Here is a 21186-nt window from a genome sequence, read left to right as displayed (position 1 = left end):
TGTTCCTCCTCTTCTGTGTCAGAATTCTGGCTGCTGCAGAGGGCCAGGGTTATCACATTAGGGAAGGATAGCAGCCTCTGAGGCATCATAGAAGAGAATGCTAAGATTGCATGGTGTGCACAAACCTACCTACTTGCTAACTTGTAAACTGGAGACACGTAGTTTTATAGCAGATCTGATCTCATGGTTTTGCCTTTGCCATTCCAGTGAGCTCCCCAAGAGCTGAGCTTGCTATATCAAAAAGCAAGTGCTATGCTATATAGCTCTGCTATACAGCTGAGCTATTGTGCAAACATAATTTTGCACTATGCCAAACAGACCATGCAAAACACATCTCCTTGGCAAGTTAACTAACCATGAACTTGGCTAAAATTGAGCTACTAAAGCAAAGGAACTGCAAGCAGACCTTGCTGGAGATTCTTTGCTCAGGTTTTAAGGCTTAAATCAAGGAATAAGGTATTTTGTCTTATGGTATTTTTTCTTAGGGGATACTAGCTCTAGAGTTTAATGATGCTGAAATTTGAAAGAGTCTAGGGAATCCTTGGACACAAAGTGCAAACTGGGAATAGGGAACCCATACTACCCCCACCCTCAGTTCCTTCAGAAGGTATCTCTGCCTTATTGCCCCATTTCTCTGCAGGGGACTGTCGCTGTCCTGACTCATGGCTAGGCTGCATTATGGAGGACACTGGGTGAGTATGGAGAAGAGATGATGATCACAAAGGAACAGGGCTGTTGGAGTAGAATTTCATTTTGAAGTTGGGAACAAATCCAACCTTTAAAGAATGAGGACTTAATTTTACACACACACCCCCATCTACATCATGAAACACTTTTTTTCCTGTGCTAAAATCCGTCTTTCTCCTTCTCTCTCTAGTATAGCCAGATCCAGTAGAGGGCAGAGGGCTTATACCTTTAATAATGATACTTGTAATAATAGAGAACTTTGGCAGCTCTGCTTGTCATTTCTTCTTCTATGCAACCGTGAAAAGTACAGAAAGCCAGCTGATCTCTGTTGCATCCAGTCACTTTCTCCCTCTTTTTAATTTTTTCCCCTGGTCTCTCTCTCTTTCTCCTTCTCTTAAACAAAAAATGGAAGAAAATGAGAATGGTGCCACTAGCGCAACCCATCTTGGGTCAGAGTACATCTCAGTTGTGGACTCCAACCCACCAGCTGAAAACAAATGCCCCAAGTTAAAAATCCACGTGCTTAGTGCCACTTATGAAGGAAGCCTGCATCCACTTGCTAGGTTCTTGACATCTTGTTTCTTCCCCTACCCACTCCCAGTCCTCTGGCATTTCATTGGTCTTTTAACTCTTCCCCTGTGGCTCTCTTTCCTCAACCACAGATACTACCTGCCACGGAAGTTCTCACGCTGCAGCATTGATGAATACAATCAATTTCTGGCTGAAGGTGGGGGAAGCTGTCTATTTAACAAGCCCTTGAAGGTAAATTCAAAACTGGCCACCTAGATGAGTAAGACTTCCTCCAGGCAAACTGAGCAAGGAAGCTTTCAAACTGAGGGTGGAATGGATTTGTTTTTCTCCCTCTTGGTTGTCATGGTGCACTTCAGTGGCATACACAAAAATCAAGTGTTTGGCTGGATGATGTAGGTGTAATGTTTTTGGGTGGCCCAAAGCTGATTTAAGGATGTATAGGTCCAATGCCTTAGGGCATGGCTAGACGGGGCGATATTCCGGGGATCACCCCAGGATCACCCCTATACATCCACATGACGCACAGGGGATCCCGGGGGCAGGGAGGGATGGTCCTTCCCTTTGTCCGGGATATCACCCAACCCTTCTATCCCAATTTTTCCCGCGGTCCTGGGATGGTCCCGAGACTGCAGGACATGTGGCTGGGCATCCCATTTTCATCCTGGCTCCTTGTGAGAAACTGCAAGGAGCCAGGACCTTAAGGCATTGGACCATCGGGGGTGGGTGGGTGAGAGGGAATATATATCTATATCTATCTATCTATCTATCTATCTATCTATCTATCTATCTATCTTACTTTTTCGTAGGAGTGCCCTGCACTCTTTTCCGATAAAAAAAAATGGTGGGTGCGACGTCCTCTTCCTCCCAGGACATCGCACACCACGTCTAGACACCCTGTGACAATCCCAGAAGCATGTAAGTCCGGGATCATCTCACCCCCCTCCCTCTAAACTGTATGGTGTAGACATGCCCTTAGTATTTATACATATATTGACAAAGATGGTTGAGGAGCCATCATGCTTGAGATTGATTCGTGCAAAACAAAGCACTGGGACAAGCACTGGGCAAGTGCATCTCAAAGAGAGTCTCCTAGTTGTGTCAGTGTACAATTTGTGGTAGCCCAAAGCTTATTGTGGGCTACAGATCCCCAGTTCCCTACCCACTTATGCATAAACTGGCAATTATTGTTGTGGGTCTGGTACTCTTATTATTGTTGTTGTTGTTGTTGTTGTTGTTATTTATTACATTTATATACAGCCCCATAGCTGAAGCTCTCTGGGTGTTTACAAAGATTAAAGATCTTGACAGTGTCTTCTGCAAAACAAAACAAAAACATGTTGGACTGAACACAATGCTAGGGTATTTTATAGGTGACCTAGGGCCCTTCCACACGCCGTACTGAAGGCACATGCATGCGCCCCAAGTACGACCCCAAAACGATAGTGTGCACTACAGCCAGAAGAGACGGAGGCGGCGGCTGGGGAATCCGGGCGCGTCCTTGCCGCCGCCGCCACCTCCCCACCAGCCTCCTGCTGCCTGGGTAAGAGCGACCTGGGTCGGAGAGCTCGGCGGAGGCGAAAGCCGAGCTCTCCGACCGGGTCGCTCTTACCCAGGCAGCAGGAGGCTGGTGGGGAGGCGGCGGCTAGGGAATCTGGGCACGTCCTTGCTGCCGCCGCCGCCTCCCCACCGGCCTCCTGCTGCCTGGGTAAGAGCGACCCGGTCGGAGAGCTCGGCGGAGGCGAAAGCCGAGCTCTCCGACCCGGGTCGCTCTTACCCAGGCAGCAGGAGGCCGGCGGGGCGGCGGCAAGGACGCGCCCGGATTCCCCAGCCTCCTCCTCCTCCGTCTCTTCTGGCTGTAGTGCACACTATCGTTTTGGGGTCGTACTTGGGGCGCATGCATGTGTCTTCAGTACGGCGTGTGGAAGGGCCCCTAATGTTGGTGGTGTGTATATCATTTCAGGTGATTCAAAGTTTATTTGGGGCAGGGAGTGCACATTTACATTTCCTTATTAATCCATACATATAATATCAGTTATTGTCATGGGGGCAGCATAGTTAACAGTGTCTTGAACAAAAATGAAGCATTGAGCCATGCATCCTACTAGGTAGTGTGGATGTGACAATTTGAGTGTCTCAAAGTTAATATTATTTTCTGGGTTATAAATCCAAGTTACATTATCATCATCATTATCATCATCATCAACATTTCTATACTGCCCCATAGCTGAAGCTCTCTGGGCAGTTTACAAACATTCAGTAGTGTGCAATAAGGAAGTTGTTAACTCTAAATTTTCCTTCTCTTCAAATCATGAAAGATCTTTGTGGAGGAGATGCAGCTTGCAAACCATTTCCCACCAAATGGTTTTCTAGGCTTCTAACAAAATCTGTAAGAATTCTCTAAATAGCACCAGGGCTTCTGGGTCCCCTTGGGCACCTGTGGCTCAAGGGGTCAGCCTGGTGTTCCATTAGCCATTCCCAGTTCAAAGTTGCTGCTTTTTGGAGCTTTTAAAAAAAACTTCTTATCAAAGTCCTTTTAGATTTACACGTTATACAATAAATACTGGGGGTTGGGGAGGAGAAATAATAACAAATATGCTCATCAATTCTTACGCTGTAACATTTTAAAAGGGCCAGACATTGACCCAGAAAGAAAGACAAACGCCTGAGATATCAGTTACCACCCCAAGAAGTCAGAATAAAAAGATATAATGAATAATAATAATGATGATGATGAACAACAACAAGGAAAGCATGATATAAGCATAGTCACAAATTGTAATGTAAGGATCTCTATAATGTGGAAAGTATTTCTGTGTCATGTATGTCCAGAAATGTTTACCCACTTCCACATATGGTGCTGCCTTAATGCTGTTCACCCAGATAGGTCTTTGTGTACATGGATAAGAAAAAATCTAAAAACATGAATTTTGTGGTTTTAAGTATTTTTAAAGAATGTAATAAAAAAAACCTAGTTTTATGCCAACCATTCCCAGCATCCCTTGGGCGGAACTCCCAGCATGCCTTGAGTGGGAGGCAAGATTTACTGGCCTTTGGTGGCCATTGTGATTCCTAAAGTCAGTCAACCCAATTCCACATAAAAGGAAACAACCCATGTAAATGGGCTGCATCCACTTGCGATGCCTCCTCCCACGTGTGGTTTTAAAACCATAACTAGATACAACAGTGTGTCTTCAAGGCGGCTCTGGCCAGGCATTGAGGGTGAGAGAGGGGGGGGGGAAAGTAGTTTAATTCATTTTAAAGTTACCACACAGACCCAGGACTGCTCTACTTTGCAGGGTTGTCATTAGGGCTGTGCACGGACCCCCCGCTCGGGCCTGCTCCGTCCCGCCCCGCCTTGATCTGCTCCGTGTCTGAATCGGAGCTTCGCAGCGGCGGGGGGCGGCGCCAGGTAAGACCCCCTCCCCCCTCCCCCTTACCTGCTTCCATCCCAGCCCGCCGCCAGCTTCACTAGAGCCCATGGCTCAACCAGGAACTGTAGGCACTGCTTGCGGCCTATACTTCCGGGTTGAGCTGCGGGCTCTAGTGAAGCTGGCGGCGGGCCGTGGACGGATGCAGGTAAGAGCCCCCTCCCCCTTGCCCCCTTACCTGGTTCTGCTGCTGTCGCTGCACAGGCGGCGGCGGCAGGGCCAGATAACCACCCCCTCCTTCCTCCCCCTTACCTGCGTCCTTCCGCTGCCCCGCAGCTGCTTCAACTGAGCCCGAGGACTCAGTTGAAGCAGCCGCGGGGCCGCAGACGGATCAGGTAAGATAGGGTGACCATATGAAAAGGAGGACAGGGCTCCTGCATCTTTAACAGTTGAATAGAGAAGGGAATTTCAGCAGGTGTCATTTGTATATATGGAGAACCTGGTGAAATTTCCTCTTCATCACCACAGTTAAAGGTGCAGGAGCTATACTAGAGAGACCAGATTTAAAAGAGGGCAGGGCACCTGCAGCTTTAACTGTTGTGATGAAGAGGAAATTTCACCAGGTTCCCCATATATAAAAATGACACTTGCTGAAATTTCCTTTCCAATACAACTGCTAAAGATACAGGAGCCCTGTCCTCCTTTTCATTTGGTCACCCTAGGTAAGACCCCTCTCCCCCTTGCCCCCTTACCTGGCTCTGCCGCTGTCACCACACGGGCGGTGGCGGCAGTAGCAGGGCCAAGTAAACCCCCCTTACCTTTTTTGCAGAGCTCCGGATTGAGGCGAAGGATCCACCTTCACCTCGATCCGTGCTCCGCTGCTCCCCTGATCCTCTTCGCCTCCACCTTAAGGGGAGGCGAAGCACCCCAATCCGCTTCTGCTTCTCTGGTCCGAGGAGAAGCGGAGCACAGCCCTAGTTGTCATGAAGGTAAGAGTAAAAAAAGAAATGAATTTCATTTGTTTAAAGGTTAACTCACAGGCCTGCTACTTTAAGATGATTACCTCACAGACATATAGGGGCTTGAGATCTGCTTCCCTGCTATATGCTATTCAGATATCTGGGCAATGCTGGGTATATTTTGAAAACATATTCTTAGGCTTGTATCTTTTTTAGCTGGTAGAAAGGGTGTTGTGTGTCCTGATTGTTTTTGAAGTTTAGACGGCTGCTCTGGCCAAGGCATGATGGGAGGGGTAGGCATTTCAGGTAAAACAAAAAATGTGATTTATCACGAAGCTCTAATTTAAAATACAGTTCTTATTAATACAATTTTCCATTTATTGTAACAAAACTATTTACTAACTCAACCAAACTAAAAAAACCAACCAACCTAAAGATGAATAAGTTGCAGAGAAATGTATTATTTTTCAAATAAATGCTATAAACTTTATTCACAGACCTGAGCAACTCTGGGCATATCAGCTAGTAATCACTAAATAAAAGACAGTTTTAAACTTGTCAGACTTTTCGTATAATATGGTTGACTCAATATAATTCACAAAAAGTAGCCACCCTTCTAGGAAGGAAAAAAAAGAAGAAGCAAAATTGGGGTTAAGGAATCCCTTGATTTGTGAGGAAATGTTGCATTTATCTGAAGAAGTGAGCTTCAGTGGACAAATATATATATATATATATATATATATATATATATGACATGCCATAATATAATTGTTACAATTGGGTGTTCTACAGCAGGGGTGGGCAAATAGAGTCCTTCCAGATGTTTTGGCCTATAATGCTCATCATCCTTCACCTTTGGCTGTGCTGGCTGGGATTGATGGGAGTTGCAGGTCAAAACATCTAGAATCATAGAATAGTAGAGTTGGAAGGGTCCTATAAGGCCATGAAGTCCAACCCGCTGCTCCATGCAGAATCCACATTAAAGCATGCCTGACAGGTAGCTGCCAGCTGCCTCTTGAATGCCTCTAGTGTGGGAGAGCCCACGACCTGAACAGCAGTTACTGTGGAATAGCAGCAGGAGAGGGTTATTGCCTTCATGCCCTTCTTTTGGGTTTCCCAGAGGCATCTGGTTGCCCACTATTTTGGCAAGATAGATGTTTGATCTGATTCAGCAGGGCTCTTTTTGGGTTCAAAGCTCTAAATAGTCTGGGGCAAGAGTATCCGAAGGACAGCCTCTTCCCATATGAACCTGTTCATAATTTATGATAAAGATTGGACTATACATCCCACCACCTGGTTATTTGGTCTGGGCCTTTTTAGTAGCATCAATTTACTTTTAAAAGCCATCACATCTAGTTTTGCCCTAGAAATGTGCCTCCTGTTAACTTGCACATCCCTGGGCAGGGAGTCACTCAGCATGTCCTGCAGCTTGTTCCCTGTGTGGAGCAGCAGCTTCACCAGCCTTTTTGGGTTCTGCTCCATTTGAAGAAATCTGTAAAACAGCTATGTGGACTCTCTATGTTCATGAGACACTACAAGGTGGACCCGTGGGGTGCTTCTAGATGAGGCTTTTATCACATGATTGCTCTGTCTCACCCCTGGCGTTTAACGGGGAGCCCAGACGCTATTATCTCTCATATTCTCCCTCTGCTTCTTCTGCCTTTTTCCTTATTACATAAAATCCATTAAAGAGAGAAATACAGACGAGCTTCACACAAGGCCCCTTCTGATTGGTAGTGCCAGTTGCCTCCACCTGGAAGCACCTCTGCCCATCCAAAGATACCACTTTTTAGAAGGCTTATTATATGCATGTAGTCAAATGATTATTCTAATTGGTTCAGCAGCTGAGCAATTTGTTTAAGAAGTATCATTTAACACAACATCAACATGCTACAACATGCCTATTCACTACCAGGCCAGGTTTAAGGTTCTTGTACTTGTGTACAAAGCCCTAAACAACTTGGTACCAGGATACCTGAGTGAGCGCCTTCTCCCTTACCAACCTGCCCAGTCACTGAGGTCATCCGAGGGCCTGCTTCTGGTGGTTCCACATAGAACGCTCTTCCAGAACATTTGAGAACTACAAGTTCAATCGCAGCTTTTAAAGCTCAACTAAAAACTTTTCTTTTTCCTAAAGCTTTTAAAACTTGATGTTGTGCGGACTTTATACTGTTAGTTTTACCCTACCCTGTGCCTGCTTACCCTACCCTGTGCCTGTTGGCATTCTTTTCCCCTCCTTATTGTTTTACTATGATTTTATTAGATTGTAAGCCTATGCGGCAGGGCCTTGCTATTTACTGTTTTACTCTGTACAGCACCATGTACATTGATGGTACTATATAAATAAATAATAATAATAATAATAATCCATCCTCCGATTGGAATCCACCAGGGGAAGAGCCTTCAGCGTGGTGGCGCCCCTCCTGTGGAATTCCCTGCCTCTGGAGGTCAGGCAGGCGCCAACCTTGAACTCCTTTCGGTGCCTCCTGAAAACATCTTTATTCCAAGAAGCCTTTCTTTAACTTGCAGCCTTGGATTACTATTATTGCTTCTTTTAAATTTTGTTTTAACTGTTTTTATTCTATTTTTATTTTCATTTTACCTTGTACACTGCTCTGAAATTTTTCAATGGGGAGCGGTATATAAATATTCTAAATAAATAAATAAATAAATAACATCAACAAAAACAAAACCACTGCTGGCTCCACTTTCACTGTAACCCCCCACGCTGCAAATAGGGCCACAAAGAGGGCCACCTCTCCACAGAAGAGGTGGAGAATAAAATCTTACATGTAAATGCATGCAAAAAAGAACATGAGGTTCATCCCACATACACTTTTGTTCTGCTTTACCCTCGAATTATCTCATTTCGGTTATATATGAAAACTTGTGAACTTACACCTCTGCTGTAGCGCGTTGTGGAGTTCTGTTGAGGTTCACACACACACGTTGCTATCTCCACCCCCCAGATCTTCTTTGTACCTCCTCCTACCATTTATTGGTTGTTTGAAGTGGGGACAACTCCCCTTCGGATAACAGGGATTGGGATTTGCTTCTCTTATTACTGAACACCAAAGTAGAACATTATGTAGGATTGCAGTCAACTCTTTTGCATGCTTACTCAGTAAATAAATCCCATTGAGTTCAACGAAATGCATTTCCAAATTAGAGCCCCTCAGATTGCAGTCTTAATTTTTGCAACTTTAAAAAGGAAAAAAAACCCTGGGTGGGTGGTTGGTGTAGGGGAGCAAAGCGAGGTAGGAAGTGGCCATCTCAACTCCCAGTGTACGGAGGAGGAGACTTCAAATGCAACGCCAGGACCTCCAATGACAGAGAAATTGAGAGGGAAATCACAGTGAGAGGATTAAGCCATCCTTTCCCATGTGGGGACTCCCAATAAAAACTGGACCCCCCATTGTTTAAAAAAGAAAGAAAAGAAAAAGGTGGGGAGATGCAAGATCTCCCCCCCCCCATAGAGAACATTTCCATCTCCGCTTCCCCGTTTGTGTCTCTTGCCATCTCCCACTCACCTTCACATGCTCAAAGGAATGGAAGTACGATCTGTGTCCTTCCCCCACCAACTCCCATTCAAACATGAATAAGAGCAACACTTGCTTTTAGGGAGACAAATCAATAAGGGAAGGAGCCCCACCCCCATGGAGAGCAAGGAGGGGGTAGGGGAATGGGCCGAGTAGGATGGAAAAGGACAGAGAGAGAGAGAGAGAGAGAGAGAGAGATTCAGAAGCAGCCAAAGGACTTCCCTTGAAATTGACAAGACATTTGGGTGAAACTGACCAGCCTTGTATTGCTTTGAATAGGGCTCTTATGGACCAGTGGAAAACTATAAACTGTAAGGGTTTAAGGGAGGAAAATTTTAAAAATCATATATAATCAATGGATGAAACAATTTGATTAAAATTTGGTATACTGAAAGCCCTCCTTGAGACCTTCCACTGTGCCAATTTGGATCTCTTTATCTTTAAAAATGAGGGTGCGGCTGGCAAGGAGGGTGCATTTTCCACATGTTTTGAAGCAAAGGCTCTGTTAAAAACACACACATCTAAAGAGTCTCTCTCTCCCCCCCCACCTTCCTTTCCTCCCTCACAGTCCTGTATATATGTGGGTGAGGGTTGTTGCTGCTGCTTTTTGCTTGTTAAACTGGAGATTAGCCGGTCCTGTTTCCCACGCAAAGAGAGAATGGGGGATTTCGGAAGCAGGAGAAGGAAAGGTTTTCAATTGGCACACTCCTCTCTTTCGTCAGCAATACCTCCCTTTGAAACCATGTCCACAAAACAGCGCAATGAAACAATGTTTGAAAATACATGTTAAAGTTTGAGTGATGTGCTTTCGCATGACTGGAAGAACCAGGCTTTCCGTGCAGCGTAATATTTCGCTATGTGGGGCAGAAGAATAGCAATCACAGCAGGACATAGTCGACGTCATCAGAGTCCTTCGCAGGGAAAGCAGACTATAACGTCCGTGTCATTTGAGTCCATTGCATAGAATTCACTGCAGCAGCACAATATAAGGCTGGTGGGATGAAGCTACATGTCCTGGAAGCCCCTAATGATGATTTCATCTCTCTCTCTCCCACCCCATTTTTCACAGCTTATTGATCCCCCTGAATGTGGCAATGGATTTGTGGAGGCAGGAGAAGAATGCGACTGTGGTTCCTTGGCGGTAAGTGACAAGTGGGCCTGAAGCTGACATGTGGCTTGATGTGGACCTGGTGTATACCAGGAATGCCATTGCTGGACTTTGGCCCCATATTGGGTGTTGCTTTGTGCGTATTGTATCAGGAGGCTGCAGTATTTCAGGATCAGGATACAAAAGGCAACCAAATGCATAGATTCTCACCAGTATCATTCAAATTCGAAAAGACGTCTCACAGGAGAAAACCAGCAAATCACAGGTGGGAGCAGAATGTAGTGTTCATTGGAGGGATCTAGAGGTAAGAGCAGGAAACCAGGGGCATGTCTACACGAAGGGCTTCCCTTGGGGTGGATTCGCAGTAGCGGCAAGTCATCTACACGACGCAGCCGCCATTGTGAAGCATCTGGGGGCAAAACCTGGAAACTGCTGAAAAAAAGTCAGGCTCTTAGCCTGACTTTTTTGGCAGTGGAGGTTTGTCACAGCCCATGGCACCCCCTGATTGGTGATCTGTAAAAATAAAAATAAATTAAGAGGGGGAGGACAGGAACTGCACAGCTGTGCAAATACAGATAATAAAATTTATAAAAAAGGGGGGAAGAATGGGCAGTCAGAGGGAGGAGAGGTGGTTCACCCAGCATCCCTCTCCTTGCTTCCTCCTCTAGCTGCCTCATTCCTTCTTCCCCCCATTTTTTAAAATTATCAGTATCTGTGTAGATACAGATAATAAACTTTTTAAAAGGCGGGAGGAATGTCCCCGTTCTTCTCTCTCCCCCCCATTTTTTAAATTATTACTTGTACAGAGCTGGGAATCTTCACACTTGTGTTCCTTCCTGTGCAGATGCTGGGAAGGAATGCAAGTGCAGGAGCCAGGCCCCTTGCAGTGCCAAAGCACCATCGTCAAGATGGGGGCCAGGTGAGGTGTGGCCATGGTATTGCCAATCTTGCTAATCTAATCCTTGAGGGCTTCTATGTTTTTAAGTGAAATATGTTCCTGGCACATTTTCTCCCATTACTGCAATACTTATTAGCAGGCTACTCAGTGTTAGGGCAGGCCCTGCACCCTCCCTTATACTGGGAGCCTATGGGTGTGAGGCCTTTAAGAAAGTTTGGCACAGACAAAAGAGATTCAGCTCATGTATGCAAGGCTAGTTCTGGCATTACCAAATCAATCCAAGTGTCAAGGCAGGCAAGAGGTAAAATTAATAAAATGTGCAAAGAAATTTCTCCTTCCTGATTAAGAGGAAATACGTTCCAGTTGTAGAAGAGATAAATGGTAGGGTTTGTAATGGTTTCACAATTTTGCATAGTTGGGAAACAGTACTGGAGGAAGGAGTGCCTGTTCCCAAAGCATCCCTTGCTTTTGTGCTAATGACTCTGATAAAAGGTGATCAACTGAACTGTTTTAGTCAGGAACTGTCACACTCAGTACTGGAGAATCTTCCTGCAGTTTTGGTGACTTTGGTGCTGGCAGACATGTTGCCACTGGTCTTGTGTACACTGGATAATACCCCAAGTTTTGAACACCCAGCATGCTGGCTTGTGATCAGTTTCAACTATAAGCTCCATCACACCTACACATTTTCCCTCGAATTATCCCACTTCGTTTCCATAGTGTACGAAAGCTTGCAAACTTACACCTGTGCGCTTGTACGCCCAAACGTCTTTACACCTCTCCTGTGGCACTTGCTGTTATCCCGCTGAGGTTCACTCACACCTGGTTGTTTTCCCCATGGCCTCCGCCCAGTGATCTCCTTTGTACCTCTCCCTACAGTTTATTGGTTGTTAGAAGTTGGACAACTCTCCCTCCATTCAGCCTGTTGGGTATTGCACTGGGAATAGCTTCTCTTGTTACTGAACAGCAGCCATCCAGTCCAGAAAGCAGAAGGAGGAAATGATTGCACAGGAAATTTAAAAAAATTAAAAACACCCGCTCGAGAAAAAGCACACCCCTCTTTTCATTGAGAAGCACATCCCCACCCACCCCGATCTCCTTTGTACCTGTATCTCCTCCAACAGTTCATTGGTTGGTGGTAGTTGGACTCTGTGCCCTCCCTCCCTACATTGTTATTCCCTGGCCACAGCTAGACCTAAGGTTTATCCTGGGATCATCCGGGGTTCGCCCCTGCCTGAGCACTGGATCCGCTGTGTGTCACCTAGAGGAACAGGTTTGACCCCTGGATGATCCAGGGATAAACCCTAGGTCTAGCTATGGCCCCTGTTGCCTAGGCTACACCCGCCTGTTCCCCTCACCCTGCCTGGAGGCTTTGGAGCGTGAACATAGTAAAATCAGATGAAGGCTTCTTACCTTTGAGTAAACACCACAGAACAGAGAGACTTACTTCTGAGTAAACAGAAATAAGAAGTAAGCATGGGGTTGCAGAGCACTTCTTTCCAGTTTGCCTGCTTAAGGCTTAAAAAAGAAAGCTTCTGAGTGACGACACTATTAAAAGTCAGTTCTATATGTGTTTACTCAGAAGTAAGACTCTCTCTGTTCAATGGAGTTTCCTCAAAGGTAAGCCAGCATGTGATGTTAGCAGTTGAAATCTGTGGGATTTACTTTTGAGTAAGGGAACAGCGGATGTGTAGTTCATGAACTTGAAGATGCACAGCTTTGCCTGATCAAAGGAATGGAAGAGCACTCCTACGTTCCTTCACACTGATGGACTATAAGCTCCAAAGGATTTGAGAGAGGAAATTTAAAAAATCATAAAAAATCAATGGATGACCCAATTGGATTCAAATTTGTTATGCTGAAAACCCTCCTTACTGTGCCGATTTTGATCACTTTATCTTTAAAACTTAACTCAGATGTAAGCATTTGTTTAATTTCCATTTTAAAAATCCCATAAAGTTCAGTTAATTAATCAACTAAATCTCCTATCACCTGCCACTGGAGGTTGCATTGTGTCCCCCTTGTCACGCACTTCCAATCAAGAGGGAAAGGGGAGGGGAGAGAAGCGACACCATGATGTTACCAGTGCATCCCCTTCTCGCTTCCCCTCTGCCAAAGCAGCCTATGAAGCAAAGGTGGAGGACCATTCTTTCATTCAACCTTTGGACCTCTGCACTCTCCACGTAGGCCTGCCGGACCTTGCTTTCCACCACGTTAAAGCCATTCTTCGACCAGACATGGCATTCCTTCCCAAGGTCATTTCTACATTCCATGTGAACCAGGACATAATCTTGCCTGCATTCTTCCAATCTTCTTCTCCGCTGCAGACCACTCTCCACACACTGGACGTGTGTAGAGCACTGTCATTGGGCAAAAGGCGGGATACGAATTATTATTATTATTATTATTATTATTATTATTATTATTATTATTATTATTATTATCTATAAAGCCAGAACAGAACCATTCAGAATATTGCAAAGACTTTTTCTTTGTTAAAAGAGGCAGCAAAAAAGGCCTCCCAACACCCCCATAGAGACTGTCAGCATGGGTTGTAGCTGCAAAAAAGCTCGCTTATGAATTAGCGCACTTGGACCCACCAATTGGGGTGAAAGCACACTCAATGAGAGCAGTCTCCACATCCACAGCTTTCCACAAAGCTTACCTGAGCTCTGTAGGGCAGTGACCTGGATGCCGCCGTCCACATTCATTTCCCACTCCAGACTCAATGTCCGAGCCAGACAAGACTGCCAGTTTGGCTGCACCATCCTGGCAGCGATCCTGCAATGATAAAGCACGACACCTACCCACCACCAGTACGTCAGCTTGTTATTCGCCCATAATGTGTGATGCACAGAGACCATGAAGAAGAAATGCAGATTGCCTTACCTGTAACCATAGTTCTTCGAGTGGTCATCTGTGCATTCAAACAACCCACCCACCATCCCCACTTTGGTGTCAGGGTTTGACGCCGAAGTCGGGTCGTCACCTCCTTTGGCTCCGACGGCACATTCAGTGGACTTCAAAACTGAGGGATGGACGGGAACCCCAGCCAAGCATGCGCAGGAGATGTTGAGTGGGCAGGGTTCCTTCCCAAAAGAGTTCTCAGCTGTTGGAAGTTTCCCAGATCCCATAATGTGTGAGTGCACAGATGACCCCTCAAAGAACTACAGTTACAGGTAAGGCAACCTACATTTATCTTTTTAGGGTTCAATTTATGCATCAGCAATGGTACAACCATCTTTTGGAGACTGAAACAGAGGCAGGATCTACACCACTGCTTGTTGAAGTGCATTGACAACTGTTGGGGCCCATGACACCAAGCAGGATATAACACTAAGAAAGCAGTATGAAAGTGGTATATAGAATGTGTGATGGGCCCCAACAGTTGTCAGTGCACTTTGATACCGCTATAATGCAGTAGTGTAGATCCTGCCTGAATATACTGCTTTCATAACACTTTGATAGTGCTATATCCTGCTTGGTGTAGATCTGGCCAGAGAGAGGACAGTTATTCCAAAATGGAGCAGTGTCAAGGTTCCTCTTTTACCTGGACCCCTTGATCAGCTCCTTAAAGATAACTTGCCTCTTTAAGAGCTCTTTTTCTCATCTAATATCTTTTTACCTTCCCCTCTTAGTCACGGGTGGTTTTGGCTTTAGGCGTAGTGTAAATGACACTCTTGAACACCAAGTTTTAACAACAAATATTTACTAGGTTGTATGATATAAGGCAAAAACACATAAACTTAAGGCATTTACTCAAACAGAGCTGTAAGTCTTTAAAGGACATTTAAAATAAAAATAAAAGAAATAAAAGCACAGTTTCTCTAGCCTAGCTACACTTTCACCTGTAGGCTTTGGCCTAGAGTCCCTTCCAGCCTTCTCCTGGCTGTTCTTCTTCAGAGTTCCTCTCCTTGGCTCTCTCTGCAGCTCTTTCCCTCTCCCCTGTACCATTAGCTCCAACCCTTTTTATACCCTCCCCCAGAACTGAAATCAAATGATTAGGTAACCTAAAACTGGGGAAATGAAACTTAACTCTTTTAGGGGGAAAATGAAACTCAAGGAATGCCCCCTCCCATCAGGAGATTTTTGGGCCTTCAGGCTTAAACCAAACCCAAGTCTGTGTAGGCCTCAAACCTTCACAAGCAGTTTTGACACTAGATATTTTTTATTAAAATGTGAACTAAGACTGATGGAATTTATAGACTGTGCAATGACTGCGAATTGCATGCAAAGGACTCAGATGTTTTCCACCTTATAATCTGCTTTGATTGTGCAGTACTCCCATGCATCCTGCCTTAATTGTGCTATAAAGCCAAATGATTCGCTGTATTTAGCCCCTGATTTTTGAACGTATCTTCCGAGCCGCCGCTGGGGTGCAGGAGCAGGATTTAAAAGAAATGCTTACATCTGCGTAAACTTTAAAGATAAAGACACCAAAATTGGCACAGTAATCGATATTAGGGAGAGTTTTAAGCATGCCAAATTTGAATTGAATTGGGTCATCCGTTGATTTTTTATGATTTTTTTACATTTCCCCCCTTAAACTTACTTCCTGGTATGCAAAGGTTCGCTGTCGCCCGGTAGCAAAAACAACAACGGCGAAAGCTTAGCACTACGGGGATAATCTGAGGGAAGCAGGTACGTGGGATGAAGCTCTGAGTGTAATCAGAACTGCAACTGAAACAAAAATATATCACACTTCTGTTCATTATTTAATGACTGAAGAGTTGTACTGATCACCATGCAGCATCATTTGCAACTTCATGCAGTAGAATTACCCATCATGTTTATATTGAGAAAAGTGTGCAATGATATACTTAAATACACTACTTTAGGACATCTTCATTCCTTACTCATTTTGCTGCATTTATTTCTGTATGTAGACTTTGATGCGTATGTTCACTATTTGATGTATCTGTTCAATTTTAAAATTTCATGTGCTTCAGCTAATCTGCTCATAAACATGTGAGAATATGTGTGTGCAGTGACACTGATAAATGTTATAATGTTAAAGAAATTTAAAATAGAAGAAATCAGTACCCTGTGTTTCCTGGGATATTCCATAATTCCATTTTATGTTGTTCAGTAACTAAAAGCAAGCGGAGCCAAAACTGTGCCTTGCCTAGGGAAGCAAAATAGCTTGAAATGTCCCTACACTTAAGTCTTTGCCTTTTCACAGGTGAACGTCCACAAAAGCCCCCTTTTAAACAATCATGTTTGTTCCTTTTCTGTGGATACTGAGGAGTTTCAATGCGCCTCAATCCCAAGCTTCAGGAATGAATCAAGACTGACTCAGGGAAAGGTGTCTTTAAACACTATCCAATTTTCAGGAGGTTTTACTACACATTGTAGCCTCCTGCCCTACACCCCTTTTTCTATGGTGTGTGTGTGCGTGCGTGGATGTCCAAATATAGTCTAATTTTGAACTGAATTTGGTAGGAGCCCTAGGCACTTTGTACAGCTTCCCTGGTCAGCTGGTGAAAAGGATTGCAGCTGGGACCCCTGTTTGCTTCCTCTTGCTTCCTCTCTATTTCTTCCTCAATGGCCCAAGTCTTCTAGAAGAACTGGTCAAGCTGACAGCAATGAAGCTAAGAGTCATTGAGGAATGCTGCAGGAATTGCAAGTGCAAGAATGTTCCCCCTCTTTAAGAGGAAATACGATTGAAGCACACAAATCAGTATCTGTTGGCATGAATGCATTTTGAACTCTAGACAGTCTCCTTCCCCATCCCCTCTTGTTCCTGTGACTATGCATCAGGACCAGCCTAATCGCACCAACTCCTGTTAGCACAACCTTCCCTAAAATACCTTCCCCTCTTCTCACTCTCTAATGCTCAATCTAAAACTTTCCTTTCTGCTTCCAGGAATGTTAGGGACTTCTGTTTACTTAATCCCCTCCTCTTTGACAGCTCACACAGACAAGTCCATCCTATATTAACATGGACAGTAAGTGCATGTCTGAGGCCTAGCCTAAGCTCTGGATTCAGCCTCCAAGAGATTTTGGCTAATCTCCTCATACCAGTTCTCTCTGCAAGGACTGAAGGCTGTAATTGATTTGTATGCGTGTACTTGATTACAGTTGTTTACCAAGTTACTTTCTCCAAAGTAATAAGTGTACTTTTTAAATTCTTGATTGTGTTTAATAAATTCCCCTTGTGTGAAGAAGCATGTATGTGTGTTATGGAGTTCTGGTTTGCCAAAGACACATTGCCAAAAGAGACCCTTTAATGAAAGTGTATCTTGAGATCTATGGTGACAATTGTTACACTTGGTGAATTTCTCACTGTTCATGCCTTGGAGGAGCTTGAAATTCACTAGTGGAGTGCCCAGATTCAGTCTCAACACAAAGGTCGTACTTTGGAATCCAAGGCACCTGATGGTAGATAGGATTTGTTCCCAGTAATGTTAAAGCCGACTTTTATCTCTTTCTTGTTCTCAAAGGAGTGCTCCAAAGTTGGTGGGAACTGCTGCAAGAAGTGCACGCTTACGCACGATGCCATGTGCAGCAATGGGTTGTGCTGCCGAGGGTGCAAGGTAAATGGGTGAGACCCGACTGGGATTGGGAAGAGGTATCCTCCATGGGAAAAGGCTCAGAGTCCATTTGACACCAGTTTGAAACAAAGCACTTTCTTTGAGAGCCATGCAACAGAGGAGAATCAGTTGTATGTTTGCCACTGCCTATGGAAATCAAATCACAGCTAGGCCAAAGCACCGTGGGCATTGTCCATGCAATACACAAGTTTTTGTATCAGATTGCATAACTGTACAAAATATTTGTTTGTTTTTGTTTTGGCAAAATAGCTGCAGGCAGCTAAAGCACCATACTTCACATCAGGTCACTTATCAGGTCCCAACCTGCTCAGTTTCAGCAACTTCGCAGCCTTGGGTGCTCCCAGACCGTTCACAGGGCCCTTTGGGATTTATTGGTGTTGTTAAATTCTGTACCAAAGCACCATAGTCCCATTGTCTCCATTCACGAGGTGAGTTCCTTAGCTATTTGAGGAATAAGTCTGAACATATGGCATAATGTAGAACTGTCATGTATTTGATTAATTCTGACCAGATATTATGTATCAGTAATCTGACTGATCTAGCTTCCAAAACTTGGAAGCTTTAACTTGAGATTGAAGATCATCTGACAGAACCAAATGACAAAAGAGTAAAGGAAGTAAAAAATAAAATAAAAGAATGGAGTGAGTTCCATCCTCTCAGATTAATGCTTTTATTATAAAAACAATATTTTAATATTTATTTGTTACATTTATAATATCTTACAAAAAATGATCAAAACATAAAAATGTCGCACATTTTTTTAAAAAACCATTCTATAAAGAGTCTATAAAACCAACCACTCTATAAAGAGTCATTGGGTGCATTCACACAACATGCTAGCCCATAACAGGTGACTAGCCATGCAACCCACAGTGTGTGATTAGAGCATCTGCCAGACTATCGGGCAAACAGTCCACAGACACAGTGTGTGGCTTGTTTGCCCCCTCCCACCCCAATCCTCCACCAGCATCCCAGGGGTTTTGGAGACAGACCTATCTTGTCTTCCACCAAGTCCTTCTTCCTGGCTCCAATTTTGATATTTATTGTGATCAGAGCCCCCCCCCTTTTTTTTTAAAAAAAAAATCCCATTTGTGCACAAAAATGAGTCCAGGAATTATTATTATTATGTTTACATTTCTCCATGCCCAATTGGCTCCATATGTTTGTACTGGAATTTAAAAGTGCCCCTTGCTGAAATCCAGCTGTGGGGAGGGGGGAGGAATCCAACCTCCTACCATGAACCCTGTTGCCCCAAGGGTCCATGGCGGGGTGTGATTCCCCCTTCCCTGCCAAATTTCAGCAAGGGGTGCTTTTAAATTAAGACAAAACCATTTGCGCACATTCCCCAGGCATGGAGAAGTGTGCAGAAATCCCCCCCATCCCATTTTTGTGCACATGTGAGGCCAGGAAAATGTTTTAAAAGAGCTCTGATTGCAATCAAGAACATGTTTGGAGCTGGGAAGGGGGATTGGCAGGGGCAAAGGGTAGGGGTGACAACCCATCCAAAGTGCCATTTGGGCACCATTGGATGGGCTGTCACTGGCAAGAGGGAAAGGGCACAAGCAACAGGTTGGTTGCAATCACAAAGGGCAATTGGGCCCCTCTCAGCAAAAACAACCCACCCTGGTAAGAATGGTCCAGGTTCACACAACATGCTAACCCATTGTGGGCAGTCACTCATTGCCTTTCCCACTCAGGGCCCAGCAGCCTCATTTGAAATAGCAGACATAAGTCTTCTCTCTTGTCCTTTCCCCCCAAGGACTCTTTTTCAACTCTTGGAATCATAGAATAGCAGAGTTGGAAGGGGCCTATAAGGCCATCGAGTCCAACCCCCTGCTCAATGCAGGAATCCACTCTAAAGCATCCCTGACAGATGGTTGTCCAGCTGCCTCTTGAAGGCCTCTAGTGTGGGAGAGCCCACAACCACCCTAGGTAATTGGTTCCATTGTCGTACTGCTCTAGGTTACCATGCCCTTAGGTTCTCCTGCATTTGGGCCCAGTTCCAGATAGCCTTGGGCTGCTGTCTGAAACTGCCTGGCCCTTTATTTATCATTGGGCTAGTTCACATATGATGGCAAATTTGGTTAATTACCAAAGATCTGTTGGGCATGAGCAGGAGTGAGTGTGCTGCTTCTGTAGTGCACCTCACTTCTGTTTTCTGTAAACAACCTATGATCCATTGGTTACAAGTGTGAGATGTGAACCTGGAGCACTGGGTTGTTTAGGGTTAGTTTGCCCCTATTATGCCAACTTCTCCAGGCTTCAATTAAGAACACAGCCTTGTCTCTGTGCAAGCAAAAGGAGAGGCTTGAGGCCCAGCATTGGACAAAAAGTGGAATAATAATAATAATAATAATGGAAAACTCCAGTTCACGGCTTCTATCACTTAGGTTACTGTCTGCTGTCTGAAGTGATTGACAGTGATCTCAAAATGAAATCAGAGAGAAATCAGATTAGCCTCAATAGAACAGGCCCAGGACCAGATAGCCTTGGGCTGCTGTCTGAAACTTCCTGGCCCTTTGTCCATCCGTGGAGTCTCAGAAAGTTGCCAATCCATGTTCGCTCTGTTGTTCTCCTCTGTCAAAATAAGGAAGGTGGGAAAGCTAGGAACATAGATGGCAAACCCTGTGTCTTCTTGAATGGCTGTGGGAATGATAATTTTCTTCTCATTTCTTCCTGCACTGACAATAATAGGAGAAGGGAAGTTGGGGTAGGTTGTGAAGCCTGGCTACTCCTCACCTCTTAGACCAGTGTGTTCTTTCTTCCTGGCTTCTTCCCTCACCAGCCAATATGAAACAATTCCTCTACTTCTTTTCTCCCTCTGCAGTATGAGCCACGGGGCATCACTTGCCGAGAAGCTGTGAATGAGTGCGACATCCCTGAAACCTGCAATGGTGACTCCAGTCAGGTGAGTTGCAAGACAGATCTGGTTATGGGGAGAAGAGAGAAATGCTCTAAAATTCTTGATGGCTCCTATGTGCCATTGCAGATTTTGGCGGGTCTTGTATGCCATTACAGATGGGTTGGCCTCCAAGCCTCCAAGATGTGACTCTCCAGAGCTTTAATTTCCAAAAATCGAGGGGCCTGGGCCAAGCTCTGTCTGGAAGCCCTCCCCCACCCCAATTTGGAATCCCCACCGCATAATCCAAGATACGTGGAGAACTGATTGTAGTCAATTCAACAGTTCTTCAAGGAAGCTGTGGTTTTCTTGCTCTGTTCAGCATAATATTTTCTCTTTCTCTCCTGTATGTGTGTGTGCATTTTTTTCTCTAGTGTCAACCCAATTTGCACAAGCAGGATGGCTACTTTTGCGACAATGAGCAGGTATGGTTCATATCTCAGCAAGGACCAAAGCCAGAATCCCTGGCATTGCAGCCACTGGCAGGCTTAGTTGTACCTATACAGTTGCAGCCATGCGTTTGTGTCATGCAGAGCCTATACAGATCTAAGTATGGGCTCATCTACACCAAGCAGAATATTCCACTAAGAAAGCGGTATATAAAAGGCAGGAGCCACATTACCACTTTATAGTGGTATTGAAG

General features: G+C 44.8%; 1 protein-coding gene across 1 annotated transcript in view; it reads left to right on the top strand.

The window, feature by feature from the left end:
* ADAM11 (ADAM metallopeptidase domain 11) overlaps positions 1-21186 on the top strand; it is a 167558-nt gene that overhangs the window by 102025 nt on the left and 44347 nt on the right. Inside the window, exons 14-19 of the mRNA XM_063133045.1 lie at positions 641-692; positions 1350-1449; positions 10154-10225; positions 17534-17626; positions 20472-20552; positions 20918-20968. Of these exons, the coding sequence (XP_062989115.1) occupies positions 641-692; positions 1350-1449; positions 10154-10225; positions 17534-17626; positions 20472-20552; positions 20918-20968 (449 nt within the window). The remainder of the gene's footprint in view (positions 1-640; positions 693-1349; positions 1450-10153; positions 10226-17533; positions 17627-20471; positions 20553-20917; positions 20969-21186) is intronic.

Source organism: Elgaria multicarinata, chromosome 1, assembly GCF_023053635.1.
Source record: "Elgaria multicarinata webbii isolate HBS135686 ecotype San Diego chromosome 1, rElgMul1.1.pri, whole genome shotgun sequence".
Classification (NCBI taxonomy): Eukaryota; Metazoa; Chordata; class Lepidosauria; order Squamata; family Anguidae; genus Elgaria; species Elgaria multicarinata.
The sequence above is the reverse complement of the archived record's forward strand: the minus strand, read 5'-3'. Positions and strand labels throughout refer to the sequence as shown.